Consider the following 19,176-nt stretch of genomic DNA (forward strand, 5'->3'; position numbering starts at 1 on the left):
AGCTGTAGGATCATCTGCCAGAAAGACAAGGGCATCGCGATTAAGAAATTGCGCTTCAGTCTTGTGCATCAAGGGAAAACAAAAGATTTGATGCAAATCTACTGTCAGTGATAGGAAGGGGAATACATAACACTGGGGATCAGTGCAGGTCCCATTCAGAAGAGGAAAGTGTCCTCTATTCAGATGATGGCTGCTTTACTCCAACATAATGATCTGGGAGAGATCGTTTAGCCTTTATTATCCGTGTGGAGCCTCAATACAAGTCTTTCCAGTTTTCCTTGGCCAATTGTTTTTTCTGCAGTCGCTTTATCCAGTGCCCAACAGAGAATTTATTGGGAACAAAAGAGGTACAAATAATTGCTTGGCCTTTTTATAATTGAGAAATTTCTAAAGATGATGTAGTTATAATTACTTAAATATACTTCTGCGGTCGGGCAGATTAGTTGATGCCAACTGGTGTCATGTTTCACATATAGCATGATGTGAAGAATATGGCGCTATAAATTTTTCCCCCATAGAATGAAAACATAAGAAGCTCCTTATGTTGCTGCATCTATAATGGAATCAATGTTTGAACTTTTACAGCATCAGTTTAGTTGGTTTAACGTCATCGTATACAGCATTTACAATGTGCCCTCTATTATAGCTGGCAGTGCATGAACATATTATTAGCAGAAATGATTAAAATAAGTTTGTATCATAAAGAAGACATCTTTAATCCTGAATGTTATAGAAACGCGCATATATATATTGATAGCTGTTTCACACTACAATATGAGCTTTGGTTCTCCATCACATCATCATAAAACCGATGTTGCTCCTGATACAGATAGATGGCTAACTGCTAAAGGATAAGAACCTCCATAACAATTATATACAGGAATTATGTCTCATACAACGAATGAGGATCCTAAAGTTTTGAGTCAGCTATCCGATCTTACTGATGGGGCTAGGTCAGATTCAGAATGCTCTCTAAAAAAGAGCTCTGTCTCCATCTCCCAATAGTAAGGTAAAGCGGTCGACAAGACAGGATACGCTATATTTATTACGCATTGATTTACAAGAAAAGGACCGATGTGATTTCACAAAACTTTCCTAAGCTACAAATTACCTTTCTACTTTACAATAATTGGTTAGTCATTGAGATGGCAAATACCGCTGCAGGCATTCTTTTATATTCTGAAAGTTCACAGGCTTAGATATGTATGAATCCATGCCTGCAGCAAGGCATTCATCGGCACTCTCAGAAAACGAATTTGCTGTCATCTGCAAAGAATCAGGAGATTTTACAGGGTTATAGACATAACCTAGGCTTGGAAGAATACAATTTAATATAACACGAAGATTCTATTCTCCGTGTGATCAAGAAAATAGCAAATATATGAAGTAGCATGCAGGCAAAGCGGGGTCTTAGTTGGTAAGAGTTTAGAATTGTGTATAGATAAACTTACCGCAATTATAGGGACCCTCTGCCCTTGCCGTTTTGCAGGTGTACAATCTGATGAAATAGCAGGGTCAGCTATCATCTGATCATCTTCAGGCTTTACAGAAGCGTCCCAATAGCCGGTGTTCTCAAAAGAACGTATATGTTTAGTGGCTTGTAGGCCATCCATTTCTGGCATGTGAACATCCTATCAAGGAGAAACCATTACATTTTGATTAGAGTGGAAGCAAAATATTGTAACATATAACAGACATTTTCACTTGGGTTCGTGGCATATAAATATTGATATCAAACCACAAGGTGCTGTCATGATTTAAAAGTTCTTTTTTTTTTCCTATGGTAGTACAGGACTACCAAGACTAACACCTGTACTATTTCACTAGTGAGATGGGAAAAAATGAAGAATAGTAACTCTTAACAGTATTGGTGAAGTGCTTCGAACCATTATCCAAGGTGTACCAAGCCAATTTCGATGGTTGGCATAACCTTTTGCCTATAATTCATCTCATTGGTGTATATCTTATTAGCACAAAATCAAGAAGTTCGTTTGATGTTGAGGTGAGGCAATTGTGAACTAAAATGACAACATCTTATAAGGATGAATTGAAGTAAATACAAAAAAAAAACATAAGTTTTGAAAATAATTACAGTCGTACCATCAGAATAAGATCATATTGATGCTGCTGAACTGCACGGATTGCTTGCATCCCATTATTTACGATATCTATTCCATGGCCCAGCTGCTCCAGCATTGATTTTGCCACTATTATGTTCACCCTGTTATCTTCAACTAGGAGGATCTTTGCCTTGTTTCCAATTGGAGAACACTTGGATTTCTTGTGGAGTGATTGTTCTTCGAGAACTTTGCATGGTCCCGTTTTCTGACCACTAGCACCTGAAGCGGATACTGTGTCTCCTCGGGAACTGGAAACCCGTTCAGCTTGACTATTCAGTTCAAGGACCATTGCATCATCATGTTGTTTTTCAGCTGTGCTCCTTACACTAGCACCATTTGACTGGTGAGCAGCAGAGGTACAGTTTGCTGAATTCTGTTCCTTTGATGTGAAGCCATTTGATAATGGTTTGCAATCATCTAATATACTAGGTGGATCATAGCACATAAGCTTGGCACCGAATAACTTTGTGTTGTTCATTACTGAAACTCCTGACGACAGAAGAGAAGTTCGCATTTGTGGCTTGAAAATGAAGGAGCCTTCTATATCACTGTTAGTGAAACCACTCTGAGAACTGTCCACTTCATCTGGATCATCACTGTGCTCCTCTTTTACAGGGATTTTGCAAGGCAGCACAAATGTAAATTTTGATCCTTCATTCTCTTTACTGACTACAGTCAGAGTACCACCCATCAACTCCACCTAAACCATTACGAAAAATTAAAAGACAGTTACACACTTTGTTAAGTTACTGTGGAACTGCTTTGAATTACAAGTTACAACTAAGCTGCAGATGTTACTGTTCTATTTCAAGTATTATTTTTTTTTTTTTGCGGTGAACAGCAGGGGAGGCCCCTACTGGTTTTTTTTCCTATTTAAATAAGCATAATATGTACAGGTTTACAAGGCCATATGCCCAAGAGGAAAAGGGGAGGGGAAAGAGCTCATTTCAAGGTGCTCAATGTATGCAATTATTCGTAATTTCTAAGATAGAAAAAAGGTAAGCATGATTATTCTCATTCGTAAATCCAAAATTGTATCACTGTTTGTATTCTAAATGCATCGGGCATGAGAACTGAAATTCATACCAACTGCTTGCAGATTGCAAGGCCAAGCCCTGTCCCACCATATTTTCTTGCATGATCAGCACTGGCTTGCATGTACCTCTTAAACAGCAACGGTAATGATTTCACTGCACGTGGTCAGCATTGAAACGGTAAGAAATAAAGACAAACAATTCCGAGTATTATAAAAAAATTTCTGTGTCAAGTGAGATATGGAGAAGATGGTCACGCAAAACATAATCAACAAATGTGAGGAAAAACCTGGTATCCCTATTCCAGTGTCATAAACATCACAGCGAAGCCAAACAACTTCCTCGCCCTCGTGATCCTCCCTGAAGTTTTCACATGTGGGAACGCCATTATGAACAGCATCTTCATGCTTGGAGCAGTTCAAACTATCTTTATCACAATTTCTTGGAGAGACACAAGGATTTTCCGCTGCAGTAGTAATTGGGGTTCCAGGATAAGCTCGCTTTTGAATTTTCTCGTGTTCTATTTTGCAACCTGGTTGCTGCTCACGCACAACCTGAAGATTGATTCCAACCTTCCCTTCATGTGTAAACTTGACTGCATTGCTGAAAGGATTAAAAATACCGAATAACATCAGATTATGGCACACATATTTTCCATTTTCCAAGTAAATAAGTTTTATCAAACCATTTAAGTTGACTTATGCACCTTCAGAATATAAAAAGTCCTTACCTGATCAAATTGGTCAGAATTTGTCGAATCCTTAGAACATCACCAATGACCTACGCGCATACATTAGAAAAAACAAGATGAGATGAACATGTCTGTATATACGTAAAAAAAATGAACATGTCTGTTTGCAGCCAGTTGGATCCCTAAATTACCAAAGATCTCCCAAGAAAAACCTAAGATTTTGCAAACTTGAATAGTATAGGCAAGGGGTCAAAAAGAAAATGAAGGAATTATCTTTACCTCCACTGGAACATCATCACCTATGCACCCTTCAAGGGTCAATTCCTTCTTCAGAGATGCCGCAGCTGTTTGGAGTACATGTTTAACTACTTCCCTAGGTCTGAATGTCGTAGATTCTAGTTTCATAGCCCCTGAAATGATGCAGGAGTAAACAAGAAACATAACTAATCAGGGAAACAATAATTAATGCACAAACTAGTTTGGAACAAGCATCAAACAACATCAGTCTTATAAAATATTATTCTTGAGTTATTTGCCACACGTAACCATGGGAAAGGATTCTCAAGTCATACTTTATGTCCCTACAGCAAGTGTTTAATCTAGAAACTTGTATAAAACACTTTCAACAAGCAAATATAGATGGCTAAGTTGACTGAAGTATGTGATTTGAAATACCTGACTCCACTTTGGAAAGATCAAGGATGTCATTGATCAGCTGCAATACAAGATCTCCAGAGGATAACATAACTTCTAGCAACTGGTGTTGTTCTTTATCCAGTTTGGTAGTTGAAAGAATTTCAGCCATGCTAAGGACACCCGAAAGAGGAGATCTGATTTCATGGGACATGGTAGCTAGCATTTGTTTTGCTCGCATTGTTTCCTCTGCAATATGAAAATTAAGTGTTCAGTATACCACTAGCTTAAGTGCATCAAAGTTATTGCAACAAGATGCAAACCTGTTATGTGAAGAGATCTGCTAAGTTCTGTTTCCTTGGCGTTTTGGATAGCTTCTCTCACCCTTATGTCTGCCATTTTCTCTCTTCTTTTGACCTAATGTGCAAATAAGTAGATAAATTACAGTTCAAAAACATGAACCAAAACGTAGAACATGTAGTGTTTGAACAGAATTTTCGTCCAGGGAATTTCTATGTATTTGGAAATAACAGTCATGTGAAAAATACCCTTAAAAATAGTTTGTGCAATCATCGCAAGGTCCATTTTGATGGTAGTGAAATTTTAGCATTTAGGTACAATTGGGGGGTGGCACCATGTTAAAGGTATATCTGAAGAGAAGTGAATTTCATAAAGGTACCTGATCTGTTATGTCCATTGCAACATAATTCACACCAATTGTTTCTCCACCTTTGCTGAAAACTGGCTCAATGTATGTCACAAATGTCTTTGCTCCAAACATTGGTGTGTTAAATGCAAATTCTCTTTTAGTTGCTATTCCAGTGGCCATAACTTCTCGCTTGACACTATTCATCTCTTCTATGCCCTCACCTGACAATATCTCATAGTCTGTCTTACCAATAACATCCTGATAAAAAAAAGTTATGCTTCAGCCATAGTCACAATTTATCAAAATACTGATTTATTGCCGAATGCCTGGAGTCATGGCATATTCTAATTTTACAGTTTTCAGGATAAAAGAGGGGTATTAGTATAATGAAGCATAAAAACAACAATGGCAAGGTAAAGGTTTAAATGAAATTAGATTAGATTACCTCATCAGCAAGTGTTGGATAGTGATTAAAAATGAAACGGTACCGTAAATCAGCATCCTGAAAAGGAAAAGGTAAACAGTCTATTATTTATCTATACCCTGATATAAATGTTCATGTCCAGTGTTCTATATGTATCATGATTGAAAAAGCATCTCCATGTATACAGCAAGTTGTAAGAGGCGTTGTGGACATAGATAAACATACCTGATGGGCAATAACAATAGGAGCACTTTGAAGAACCAAGTGCAAGAAGTAATCAGCACGTTTTAACATCCCAGAGAATTCCTCCGTTGGTGTGTGTGACTGTAAATTCTTTATATTTTCCTCTAACTTTTCAACTAATGAACGCTCCCTTTGAATGCTTTCGTCAAGTGTTTTTTCTAACTGAGTTGCTCTCTCTTTCCAATAGGCAACACTGTCATAGTCTGCGTCTATTTTAGGCTCTCTATTACGAGAAAGTTCATCATTCTTTTTACTCGGACGCTTCCATTCATCTTCATAAGCTTCATCCAGTATAGGTACATGCCGCTTTACAGCATAATAACTCTCATCCTGAAACCGTTGCTCCTCCAAGATTTGTTGCTTGTTTTGCTCAATTTCTTTCCTCTGTTGGCTGAGAAGACCAAGCTCTTCCTCCTGAAGCCGAGCAGCATTGGCTCTCTTATATTCCCAGTGCTTCATAAAGTATTGCATATGAGAAACACCTTTCTCAGAATTTGCCATTTCCATAAGCCGCTGATAATCCACATGAACAGGCTTCTCATCGAACTTAACATCCTTGAAAGCATCTTGGTCATTCCTAAACTTTTCCATTCTGAACTGTCTCTGGTGTTTATCTCCTATATTCTCAGGCCACATTGATTGTGCAACCTCATTCTCAGGTTCAGCCAGGTAATCGTCCCCCATGTTTATCAATAATCAGGACAATTTCCCGTTCACATTGAAATTTTACTCAAACATTTGTTGACTGTTGAACCCACCTGATGATTTACAGACTATCGCTGAAATTGATCCGTGATTGAAATTTCAGTGTTCCCTGTTCTCTCTAAGAATGATATAACTGGTAGCATAACACTTGTGCCAACTAACTGATGAGAGAGCAAGAATCAGGAGCTGCTTCTTATCTGCATATACATCCGTTTTTCAGCTCAGTATCAAGTCAAACAAAACAATGATATCCTCAGGTAAGGAGCCAAACAAAACAGTATATACATGAAATCAATTTAAGAGAAACGAACATGCATATTCAAGTTTACTGTTTGAACGAAGACCTCGCAAGGAATTCGGCTTTGACGGAACATCTCAACAAAGAGCAGAAGCCTTTCACTAAGCAAGTAAGCCCACACAACACTTGTACTGAAGGCAGACATGGAACTCTGCCTTTAACGAAATTCCAAGCCATAAAGGTGGAACCTTCCCTTTCTCCAAGGCATGCTGGAGAGCATCTTCGGATCAAGGAAAGAAACAGTAAAAAAGGTACGAAACCGAATCTAAGATTCTGTGATACCCCAGCTTTCACGAACATCATCAAACGCAATGCTGAATTGGTGACAGAAAATACGGCTCGCCGCCACAGAGACAGCAAATCTCTCAAACTAGCTTAGCATATACCCAGCTAAACTACACACCATACAGCTCACAAAGTCAAACGCTTCGCCACTAAAGAACGGCACGGGCGCAAAGGGGAATCAAGGAAGCAGCGGAACACGCAAAGCACAGGTCGGGGACCTGATCCCAGCAGGATCCAGCCTTCCTCTGCTCTGGTGCGCTGTGGCTGCCACCCCGGCAGTTCGAAGAAACGCCGGGGAAATGTGAGTGATCCTGGAAGGCTAGAGATCAAATCTCCCACCTCAACAAACGCCCGCCCGATCAAAGTAGAGACGTAGCAAAAAGAAAAGGGAAACGGAAACACCCCAAAGCCGAGCAGCTTGACTGAACAGCACTACGCCCGCCACCCGTCCGACGAAATGCCCGGTCGGCAGACTCCCGATCAAAGCAACCACTTGGCAAGCAAAGCAAGGATCACCCACCTGAGACTGAGAGAAGAAGCCGCGGCTCGGGGTGGAGTCCCTTCCCGCCGCACGGCGACTCGCCACGGCCACGGCGTGACGAGCACTGGGCGAGGAGCAGAGCGGGGTCAATGCGACGCGACGCGGGGCAGAGGCAGAGCAGAGCAGAGGCGATGAGGGGTCGGAGGAGGAAGAGGGCGGAGGAGGATCTAATGGCAGCGAGCGGGCGGGGGCGCAGCGGCCATGTGACGGGAATAGTATAAAATTTGCGCGGGGGGGCGGAGGGGCAGCGGGTGCAAGGAATCGCGTCCGCGGGGGCGGAGGGGGGCCATGTGCGCGCGCGGGGGAGGGGGGCAAAGAATTGCGCAACTGGCGACCGCCTCAACAGCGACTTGTTTAGTCCTAGCTCTCTCGTGGGTGTTTTCTTTTCCCTCTCTTCTCTCTCTCCGGCCGATCTGGCCGCCGTCCCCGGTGGTGGCGGCGGTGGTGGTGGTGGTGGGCGCGGCGAGAAGCGACGAGGGGAGGAGGGGTTAAAAAAAACGCGGCGGGGGTGGCGGGGAAGGGGCAGTTTTAAAATGACGGCTGCGGGGTGCTGGTTGGTGGGTGGACTCGGATCGCCGCTTCGTGGCGTCCCGTGCGGGATTGCGGGGTAAACGAACTCGGCGAACCAGCTGCTGTGCACTGGGCTGTGGCAAACTTTTTTTTTCACTCGAATTTTTTGATCATTGAATCTAAAATCGACGTCTCGGATCAACACCATCTCTTTCTACCTTATCTTTTTCTCCCCTTCCTCACTCCCCACCAATCCCCCGACTCTCCCTGACTCCAACTTCTACCTCCGCCGCTGCCCGGTCGTGCCTCCACCCGTTAGGCACGGGTGGGCTAGGGTCCCGCTGGAGCTCCATGCCGGCCGGTGCAAAGCTCCGGTGAGCCCTAGCCCGCCCGCGCCGACCACCTTTCCTTCCCCTCCCGCCGCCACCTCCCACCACCGCCGTCGTCGTCATCGTCACCCTCGCTCCGGCCTTGCCCAACCGCCCTCCACAACCACCTGGCCGGCAGCACCCTCGCCGCCACGCCTCACCGCCCCCGCGCCCGCCACCTCCGCTGGGCTAGCCTACTGCCGCCGGCCCTCCCTCTAGGTTCGCCGGTGAGTTCCCAACCCCGGAAATCCCAAAACCCTAACCTCGGCACCCATAATCTCGCCGGAATATGGTCGGAGTTGCAGAAGAAAGGGTGCACATGGGGGAAGAAAAAATTAGGTGAGGAGGAGCTCTATTTGACCTGGATGACCTATAGCTTTCTTTTTTTTCTTTCATTTCTTTTGCAATAAGGATATTTTTTTAGAAATTTCCAGCCTCTGCGACATGCGGTAGCCGGTAGGGATACGAGACCATTTTGATCTAGATCGTATATATAGGTGATCTCTATTATTGATAATAACAAATACTACAACTTGTGGTGCTTAAAACTATCGATATTATTTAGTCTCGATCCCATGCTTGTGCATCTGTTCCTATTGGATAGAACTAGACATCTACGCAATAAAACGGTTAGATGTGTCCATCGCTGACAATAAAACGGTTCAAAATGACTGAGTAAACATAGGAGTTGGAGAGTTTATAATTTATATTGATGGGTTCGGGTATCCTCGGGAAATAGGCTTAAGCGATCAGGTGCCAAAAGGGTTTGGCCTACCAGCTAGAAGCATCCTAGAAAACGACGTTGCGGCCCACCACCCGACCTCCCTCGGTCGGAAGCCAAAAGCTGTGACTCGTTGGCTCAGCCAGCTCAGGGGTGGGGCCCACAGCGCCTCACATACTCCTTGACTCAGGAAGACCTGTGCCGTACAAGAGGCATTAAATGTAGGGCGTGGCCCCCCCTTACCGCCCCACGCTAGAGACATGATCGGACGAGGGGAGCCAAACTTTAACCAGGAGGTCTGAGGGTGAGGCTACACCCTTCGTACCAGCCAGGATGGCCCGCAAGACAAGGTCACGCGCGGCCGTACACGCTCACGCACCCCGGCGTCATCATCACCTTCGCCCTCAAGGAGACCCATCAAGATCAAGGCCATGCCACCACGCTAGGCCCGGTACGATCCCGCAGGCGAGGTGGGACCCAATGACAGAAGTTACGGTGAGGATCGACCATGAGCGTACCAAGAAGGTCGGGGAAAGCTGGGACGAGCGGCACGCCCTGTCCAGGCTACTAATCAAGGCCTGCCCATTCGTCACCAGTACGGACGTCAGCGACAGCTCCCGTCCCGATCACTGCCACAGGGTTGGCGGACGAGACGAGGGCACGCCACAGAGCAGGTTGGGCCGTACGTAAGCAGCCCATGCCGCACAGGAGCCACCATACAAGACGTGCGAAGCCCACGACCAACCAAGGGGATAGGACAAGGAAGTCTCTTGGTGTAAGGAAGACCTGACCACGTCGCAACCTCCAAGCTCTGAGGTCCAGGACCCCCTCCATTTCTCAACGTTGTCGCCTGGCCCCTGGCCTATATAAAGGGAACCGAGCCTCCTTTCACTCACTCTCTCTCTCTCTCTCTCTCTCTCTCGCATTCGACACATACATCCAGTCATCGCACAAACACTTGTTTGCAAGCACCCTGTTGTAAGCCCACTGCACTTGATCCAAGAAACACGACTTCTGCTGAAAATGGACATAGGAATCTTTCCAAACTAGTATAAATCCTTGTCTCTTTTGTGCTAGCCATTAGAAGTGGGAAGAGCGCAGCGTACAATCACTAGTCGGCGGTACGAAACACCGACAGTTGGCGTGTCAGGTAGGAGTAGTCGCTAGCTTTCGATGGCCTCCTTCGGTCTTAGCACCAGCGGCGGCGCCGCCCCGGGCGACACCATTTGTTTCAGGAGCCTCAAGTTTGCTGATGATGCTGGGAGCGAGTTATAGCTCGTCTCTAGTTTTCTTCCGACCCAGGCATTCCGTTTCGGAAGCTTGGACTTCGTCGCCGACCAGCTAGGTCACCTGCACCTCCTTGAGGAGGGGTTCCCCATCCAGCCTGAGCTGGAGGGGGTGCCGCCAAGTGGCAGCCCCACCGCGTTGCCTATCGATGGCGACGCCCTAGCATGTCAACTCGACGTACACCTTGGGGTGGACTCCAAGCTCAAGGCTTGCTAGTGCACCTTCTATGCGTTGGCCAACGTTTTCACCCAGCTCTCGGGGGAGGCCCCACGCCCTCCGAAGAGTGAGTTCTGGGACCCAACGGTTCAACTGTCGTATGGTCTCCAGGACGCAGCCTAGCTCTTCCAGATGGACCTTGAGCGCAGGCTCCGCCTCGACCCTGCGAACCCCACGTTCATCGATGCAGCGGAGTACGCGCCTGCATCCTTCCACGACCTCATGGAGATCCACTCCGCGAGCAGCTCCTCGTCAGAGGTGGACCTCATCCACCGCGATAGCCTGTCGAGGGAGTGCTTCATAGCGGAGCTTGCCGACTACCCCTCCTGACGGGCAGCGCACGAAGCCGATCCAGCGCACGCTGGAGGAGAGCGAGGCGTACCTCCACAAAAAAGCAAAACGCCTCGCCACCGAAGCAGCAGAGCTCGACGGCAAGCATGCCTAGCTGGAGCGCGAGCGCGCTGAGCTCGGCAAGCAACGCAGATACCAGGTGGCCGGAGCGGCCCGCGACCGCTCCCATCGCGTGCATGAGAAGATCATGCGCAACGAAGACGGAGTCCACCGCTTCGCCCGTGCCAGCCAGAACATGGCCGCGGCAGCAATAATTTTGCGCTCAATCCCTGAGCCACAAGATCCCGAGGGCTTGCGCATCCATCACGAGCTTAAGGGTCTGCTCGAGACCGCGGCGGTCCAGCAGGTGGAGAGCTCCCTCCAACGGAGACAAGAAGTGAGCAGCAGCCACCGAACGCGGAGCGCAGGCGGCCCTTAGGGTCCTCGCGCCCGCCGCACCATAGGTGGCCAGTAGGAAGCTGGCCAACACGCGGGAGGGGCGCTAGCGCCACGGCGTCCCGTGGCCTCAGCGCACAGCTGCTTGGGCAGGGTGCATGACGCACGTCGCATGATCCAGGCACGGCAACACGAACACGCGGAGTCCGACAGACAGCGTCGTCATGACCGTGACAACCACCGTGGCCGCCGTGAATGATACTACGAGCGCTCACGCTCTCCGACCCCGATGGCCCAGGCCCGAAGGTGTTTGGAAGGAGGATACGCTCAGCGCCCTTCCCTGAGCACTTCCTCACCTCGACCAACATCAGCAAGTACGCAGGGGACACAAACCCGAGCGTCTGGTTGGAGGACTACCGACTCGCCTGCCGAGCCAGCGGTGCCAACGATGATGACTTCATCATCCAGTACTTGCCGATCTTCCTCACAGGAATACCTCCAGCTAGACTGCATCCACAGCTGGTCCGAGCTCCGCTAGATTTTCATCAGCAACTTCTAGGGTACGTACACTCGACGCGGCAACTCTTGGGACCTCAAGGGCTGCGAGAAGAAACTGGGGGAAACGCTCCAGGAATACATCCGTCGTTTCTCCCGGCAATGCAACGACCTACCCGATGTGGTTGGCGCTGATGTGATCCGGGTGTTTATCTCAGGGACCACCTGCGAGACCCTCGTCCACAAGCTCGGGTGCGCCAAGCTCCGCTCCACCAAGGAGTTGCTGGACATCACCACAAACCACACCTCTGGAGAGGAGGCGGTGGTTGTGATCTTTGTTAAGGTGAAGGGAGCCATCAGGCGCGATGGCGAGGGAGGAGGCGGTCCCTCCCGCCACGACGGCAAGAAAAAGAAGAACAAGAAGTGCCATGAGGCGCCCTCGTGGAGGCCACCCCGGCAAGCAGTAGAAAGGGGGAAGCCTACCCCTGACCATTTCAAGAAGATGCTCGAGGGACCAGTCCCGAACCACAGCTACCCTACGAAGCACCTCTACAAAGACTGCGACCTCATACCTGAGGGGAAACCTCAAGGTCGGTGCTAAGGGGAAGCATCCACCTGACGCCGACGTCAACGACGGGGAGGAGGACACCTTCCGTGAACCCCGGGATTACCTCACGATCTTCGATGGCTCGGACTTCTACAGGAGCCACAAGAGGAAGAACATGGCCAGGCAAGTATTAAGTGCTGACCCCACCATCCCGACCTACCTTAAGTGGTTAGATACATCAATTCTATTTGATAGGAAGGATCACCCCAACCACATCGGGACACCCGGGAGGCTTCCTCTCGTGGTGGGCTCGATCCTCGCCAACTCCTGCCTGTCCAAGGTCCTCATGGACAGGGGCTCCAGCCTCAACATCATGTACATTGCCACCCTAGACGAGATGAAGATCCCGAGGTCGGAGCGCTGACCAACTGGGGCACCCTTCCACGAGGTCATCCCAGGGAAGCCTGGGGCAGATTGACCTGCCCATCACATTCGGCACCCGCGCGAAGTTTGCACCGAGATCCTCACCTTTGAAGTGGTCGACTTCGAAGGGTTCTACCACGCGATCTTTGGGAGGACATGCTATGCCAAGTTTATGTTGATCCCGAACTACACCTATCTCAAGCTCAAGATTCCCAGACCCTGTAGTGTGATCACGGTCAGCGCCAACCATGAGTTCGCACTCCTTTGCGATATGGAGAACTGTGAGCTGGCGACGCAGACCATCCGCTCCCTCGAGTTGTTCGAGATCTAGCATATCACGCAAGAGGTCACCCCGAACTCCAACAAGGCTTCGACCTCGACAGTCTTCAAGCCCCCGGAGGATGCCAAGGCAGTCCAGATTGACCCAGAGGACTCCAACAAGGTGGCGCAGATCGGCACCCCGCTATCCGCCAAATAGGAAGATAAGCTCATTGACTTCCTACGTGAAAATCGAGACATCTTCGCATGGAAGCCCTCTGACATGCTAAGGATCCTGAGGAAAGTCGCCGAGCACACCCTTGACATCAGGCCGGACACCTGACCCGTAAAGTAGCGCCTGCGCCGCTTCAACAATGAGAAGCGGAAGGCTATTGGCGAAGAGATCGCTCAGCTCTTAGCAACCATGTTTATCAAAGAGGTTTCCCACCCTGAGTGGCTAGCCAACCCCGTGCTAGTGAAGAAGAAGAATGGCTCATGGTGCATGTGTATGGACTACACAAGCTTGAACAAGGCATGCTCCAAGGTGCCGTACCCGTTGCCTCGCATCGACCAGGTGGTCGACTCGACCACGGGGTGCGAGGTCCTCTGCTTCCTCAACGCCTACTCGGTCTACCACCACATCACGATGAAGGAGTTTAACCAGCTCGCAACCTCCTTCATCATTCCGTTCAGTGTGTACTGCTACGTCACGATGTCGTTCGGGCTCAAGAATGCGGGCTCCATGTACCAGATGTGCATGAATCGCTGCCTCAACCACCTGGTCGGGGATATAGTGGAGGTCTACATTGACAACATCGTCATCAAATTCCACAAGACGGAGCAACTCATCGCCAACCTGAGAGACACGTTTGAGTACCTTCGCTGCTACAACATCAAACTCAACCCGAAGAAGTGCGTCTTCGGGGTACCCAAGGGCAAACTCTTGGGATTCATAGTCTCCGCGCGTGGCATCGAGGCCAACCCGGAGAAGATCGCTGCCATCAAGAACTTGGGGCTGATCACCAACCTCAAGGGTGCTCAGAAGCTAATGGGATGCCTGGACTCCTTGAGCCGCTTCATCTCGTGCTTCAAGGAGCGCGACATGCCTCTATACAAGCTCCTGAAGAAATCCAACTAGTTCCACTGGAACGAAGAGGTGCAAGAAGCCTTCGACAAGCTCAAAGCCTTTTCTACCTCGCCTCTGACCTTGGTCTCACCAAACCCGGAAGAGCCCCTGCTGCTCTACATTTCCAAAACCATACAAGTGGTCAGCGCGGCGCTCGTCGTGGAACGTGAGGAGCCCAGGCATGCCCTCAAAGTGCAGAGGCCAGTTTACTTGGTCAACAAAGTACTGTTTGACACCAAGGTACGCTACCCTCAAATCCAAAAGATGATTTACACCATATTGATTTCAAAGCGCAAGCTCCTCCACTATTTTGAGAGCCACCCGATCATAGTAGTGACATCGGCGCCGCTCGAGGAAATCATCCAGAACCGCGACGCCTCTGGTCGCCTAGCTAAATGGGCAACAAAGCTCATGGGCTACCAGATCAGCTATGTGCCAAGGAATGCGATCAAATCGCAGGTTCTCACCAACTTCATCATGGTCACGGGACACCCTTCCCACCAACGCAGGCCACCTCGAGCTGGTAGCGAAGCCAGCCGTAGGGGCCAAAATGGGCGCCCCCGACCTCGTGGTCGCGACGCTTGAGCCAAGCTGGACCACGCCCTTCCTTGACTACCTCCTGTGGGATACCCTCCCCACCGACGCCACTGAGGCGTGCTACCTCGCTAGACGCGCGAAGACCTTTGTGGTCGTCGGGGAGGATCTCTACAAGCGTAGCCCATCAGGCATCCTTCAAAAGTGCATTCCCACCGACCAGGGATGGGAGCTACTTCTAGAGATACATGCCAGCATCTGCAGCCACCATGCAGCCCCGAGGTCACTAATCGACAAGGCGTTCCGACAAGGCTTCTATTGGCCCACTGTGGTGGTGGACACCCAGCAGATCGTTCGCTCCTGTGAAGGGTGCCAGTACTACGTGCGGCAGACGCACGTGCCGGCTCAAGAGCTGCAGACCATCCTGATCACATGGCCCTTCGCAGTGTGGGGCCTTGACCTGGTCGGGCCCTTCAAAAGAGCGCTCGTGGGCTACACCCACCTCCCCGTAGCGATGGACAAATTCACCAAATGGATCGAGGCGAAGCCCATCGCCAAAGTCACATCGGCAGCCGTGGTTGAGTTTTTCCTCGACATCGTCTACAGGTTCGGGGTCCCAAACTCCATCATCACTGACAATGGCACACAGTTCACGGGAAGGAAATTCCTGCGCTTCTGCGACGACTACCACATAATGGTTGACTGGGCCTCAGTGTCCCACTCACACACCAACGGGCAGGTCGAGCAAGCTAAAGGCATGGTCCTGCAAGGCCTCAAGCCTCGCATCTTCGATAGGCTCAATAAGTTCATGGGGCGGTGGGCAGGCGAGGTGCCCGCAGTGCTCTAGAGCCTAAGAATGACCCCAAATAGGTCCACAGGCTTCACACGCTTCTTCATGGTATACGGCACGAGGCCGTCCTCCCCACCGACCTCGATTACGGGGCGCCCTGGGTCAAGGCATACAATGAGGCAAGGTTGGAAGGGCCCTGCCAGGATGCGCTCGACCAGCTCGAAGAAGCGCGAGACGTGGTGCTCCTCCGATCTGCCAAGTACCAACAAGCCCTCCGACGCTACCATAGTAAGAATGTACGAGGTCGTGCCTTCCAGGTCGGAGACCTGGTCCTCCGAAGGGTTCAGACGACCAGAGGCAAGCACAAGCTCATGCCACCATGGGAGGGACCCTACACTGTAGCTGAGGTCCTATGCCCGAGCGCTTATCGCCTCAAGGACAAGGATGGTGACGTCCTCACCAACTCCTGGAACATCGAGCAGCTACGTCGCTTTTACCCTCAGATTTGTTGTTTAAGTTTGTACACACAGTTCACACCATGCAATCAAAAGAAGCGTCATGCTCGATTAAGTTCACAATTTTCATTTTAACACTCCTGACCGAGCACTTCACGTCAAACGAGGGCAATTGGCGCGACCTGCTCGCGAGGGCTACTTGCATGCATATGCATTCCTAGGCTGCACTTGTGAACGCCGCCCACGCCCCCAACCTATGTCACTCGACCGACCAGGGCAAAACAAAGTCTTCCATGGGCTAGTCCTCGGACTTCGTTGCGTAGGGAAAAGTGGCAAAGGCAAAGCACGTGCAAAAAATGAACCAAATTTTGAAGAAAATTCACGACCTGAAAACACCAAGTTCATTACAGGGCCACGTTCCCGATGCCAGAACAAAAAGAAAACTAAAATGTCTATTCGGTAGGGGCTTCGGGAAGGGCTTCGCCTCGAATCATGGCTGGCGAGATCTGCCCGACTAGCTGCTGCGCGCCAAGGGCCACCATCTCTCCGAGCTGCATCAGCTCCTCGGAGGTGCGGTTCCTCGCGTAGCTGCTCCCAACGGCGGTGAAGTCCACACCGTCGTAGTGCATGGCCACTGAGGTGAAGGCCGTGTGGGTGTCCTGGTAGAGCGCCTCCGCGATCAGATCGTCCACCCGACCACGGACAGCCCCGAGCTACTCCGTGAGTGGGCCCTCCGAGGCCACACCCACGAACAAGTGGACCCACAGTGCCTCCGACACGCCCTGGAGCGCCTCCAGCTCCCCAACTGTCGGTGTTTAGACCCGGCAACCTACTGAGGGGGTATCCGAGGTAGTGTTTTATGCGTGGGGCTCGCTGAGATCAGGAACTTGAAGGTGAACTCGAACACACAACTTAGACAGGTTCAGGCTGCTAATATTGCGTAATACCCTACGTCCTGTGTGTTGGTTGGATTATATTGATTTATGTTATTTGGACTGACAATGTTTCAACTGGACGTAGGGATCTTCCCGAACCAGTATAATTCCCTGTCTCTTGTGTGCTAGCCATCAGAAGTAGGAAGAGCGTGACGTACAATCATTAGTCAGCAGTACGAAACACCGACATATATACTTCCTCCGTCCCAAATTGTAGGCCGTTTTAGCATTTCTGGGTGTATAAGATATAGTCTATGTATACATAAATAATAATATTTATGAATATAGAAAAGCTAAAACGACCAACAATTTGAAATGGATGGAGTATATCTTTATTTTCTCCCATGGGGTGCACTCTACATCATTATGTTCATGTATACTTAGACACGGTGACAAAAGTTTGAGTTGCTTCAATCAATTCAAGGAAGTATCTGATCCCTTTGTCTATTAGCATTAAGACTTTTCTTGTATACTAACCCTCTTTATACATTGAAAAATGCCCTAGGAATGTGAATAAAAAAAATTAAAGAAAATGCTCGTGAGCAGTTTGACTTTTTTAGTCTGCGTCTAAATAATGTCACAAATTCAATGTATCGAGTGAACTATACGCTCTTAATAGTGCACTACGTGCTATCTCCTCTCTCAAACGTGCACACTAATCATCGGCGTTCTCTTGACTCAGCTATGAGTTATTGAGTAGAAGTTAGACTCAGGTATGCGTCTAGCTGTGGTTCCAAATTTCTTGAGCCCGCAACCTAGCAAAAAATTGTTTATTTTCAAGATAGAGAATCCAGTAGTTTCGGCAGGAATTTTTGGGCACCCCTGATAAGGTAATTTAGTACTACCTTTATCTCGGAATGGAGCGGTTCTTGCAATCATCTTATCATGATGCTGGATTCTGATATTTTTCTCGTTTTTCTTGATTACCATCATTGACTTTCAGGGGCCATTTTTTTTTAAAAAAAGTAGTCATTGACTTTTGATTAGTTTGAGGAGAAATGTAACAGCACCTTGTTATACTATTGAGCCCTGACCAGCCTCACTGCAGGTTTTATATGCATAAATCAAACCTATTTCTTGTTTTGTAATTAAACCTGGCTAATTGAACTAGCTTGATTTAGAGGTAGAGGGAGCTCTCAAGAACATACACCATAGAAGACAAAAGACTGAACATGCTTCTGCCGACAAGTTGACTTACATTATCCACACCACTCACCAAGTTGTCCATGTCTCTATGATACTGTGGTAATTACCACCATTGTTCTTTTACTGGCTGCAGTTTCACATGTAGTTATCTCCAACACCGAGTTTTGATCCCTGGTTTCTTTTACAATGTATCGTCTTCAAAACAATCTTCTTCCAACATATTTTGTCATGGGTATACAATACAAACACGATCAAACACAAGTACGGAACATACAGCTAGCTGTCCATTGTGCATCTATGTCAGGCCGGTTTAACTGTCGTTCAAAAATGGACATTTGATCCGTACATAAATCCTAGAATATCAAGGAGAGTGGGGACTCCTTGAGTCCTTGTAAGCAACGATTCCATGCATTCCACTTGCAAAGAAGTACTGTCATCTTAAGCAACTGTGCCTAAAGTACACTGCCTCTAATTGGATGCTTATATAGGGAAAGCAATCATCTGCACAATAATGGTTTCACACAAGAGGCCAAGCAACCATAATCTAACGTGCTGCCAGCTTGATCCCTGCAGCACCACAGCCGTTGATCGTATAAAAAAAAACACCACGACATGCGGCAATGTATAGGCCAACATGCTGGGGTCAGAATTACACTGAAGTCTTATTCAGCTAGCATTACACCTATGATTATCAGCTTTTTGCCCAATGCTGAAAGTCTGCATATGGTCATTTAACTGAGTGGACACACAGCTGGGATTAGGTTACATTTGGGGTTTGTATAATGGTTGATTTGTACTCCAAGAGCCAAGCAGCTATAATCTAATGCATTCTGACAGCTAGATCTGCTGTTGTCACAAAAGAAGTGGGGTAAGCAGGCTGATGAGAGTCCCAGCGGGAACACACCAATGGTTTTATTTTATTCCACTACTACTACTTGCATGCCACTAACAATGCTTTGGACTGCCAACTTTTGGATGTGACAAAGTTGCTTTGGTGCGGGAAGGAAGAAAATTCC

The 19,176-nt window shown here is 48.2% G+C and overlaps 1 protein-coding gene across 1 annotated transcript; it reads right to left on the reverse strand.

Moving 5' to 3' along the window:
- Positions 1-727: 727 nt before the first annotated feature.
- On the reverse strand, positions 728-7,836 carry LOC117851403 (probable histidine kinase 1). Its single transcript, XM_034733216.2, has 13 exons — positions 7,603-7,836; positions 5,777-6,696; positions 5,573-5,629; positions 5,158-5,385; positions 4,802-4,895; positions 4,521-4,727; positions 4,125-4,255; positions 3,885-3,934; positions 3,444-3,757; positions 3,207-3,310; positions 2,101-2,820; positions 1,452-1,631; positions 728-1,266 (listed from the first exon to the last, which is right to left on the reverse strand). The coding sequence occupies exons 2-13, from the start codon at positions 6,476-6,478 to the stop codon at positions 1,138-1,140; spliced, it is 2,916 nt and encodes a 971-aa protein (XP_034589107.1). The 5' UTR covers positions 6,479-6,696; positions 7,603-7,836; the 3' UTR covers positions 728-1,137.
- Positions 7,837-19,176: the final 11,340 nt, after the last annotated feature.

Source organism: Setaria viridis, chromosome 4 (genome assembly GCF_005286985.2).
Source record: "Setaria viridis chromosome 4, Setaria_viridis_v4.0, whole genome shotgun sequence".
In the NCBI taxonomy this organism is placed as follows: domain Eukaryota; kingdom Viridiplantae; phylum Streptophyta; class Magnoliopsida; order Poales; family Poaceae; genus Setaria; species Setaria viridis.

What these genes read in the sequence shown, in the direction of transcription:
- LOC117851403 (XM_034733216.2), bottom strand. Translation starts at nt 6,478, where the DNA reads ATGGGGGACGATTACCTGGCTGAACCTGAGAATGAGGTTGCACAATCA. An exon ending in TTGCAATCTGCAAGCAGTTG is followed by an intron (nt 2,821 to 3,206) that starts GTATGAATTTCA and finishes GTAATGGTTTAG; the next exon opens with GTGGAGTTGATGGGTGGTAC. An exon ending in AGAGGGTCCCTATAATTGCG is followed by an intron (nt 1,267 to 1,451) that starts GTAAGTTTATCT and finishes GATTCTTTGCAG; the next exon opens with ATGACAGCAAATTCGTTTTC.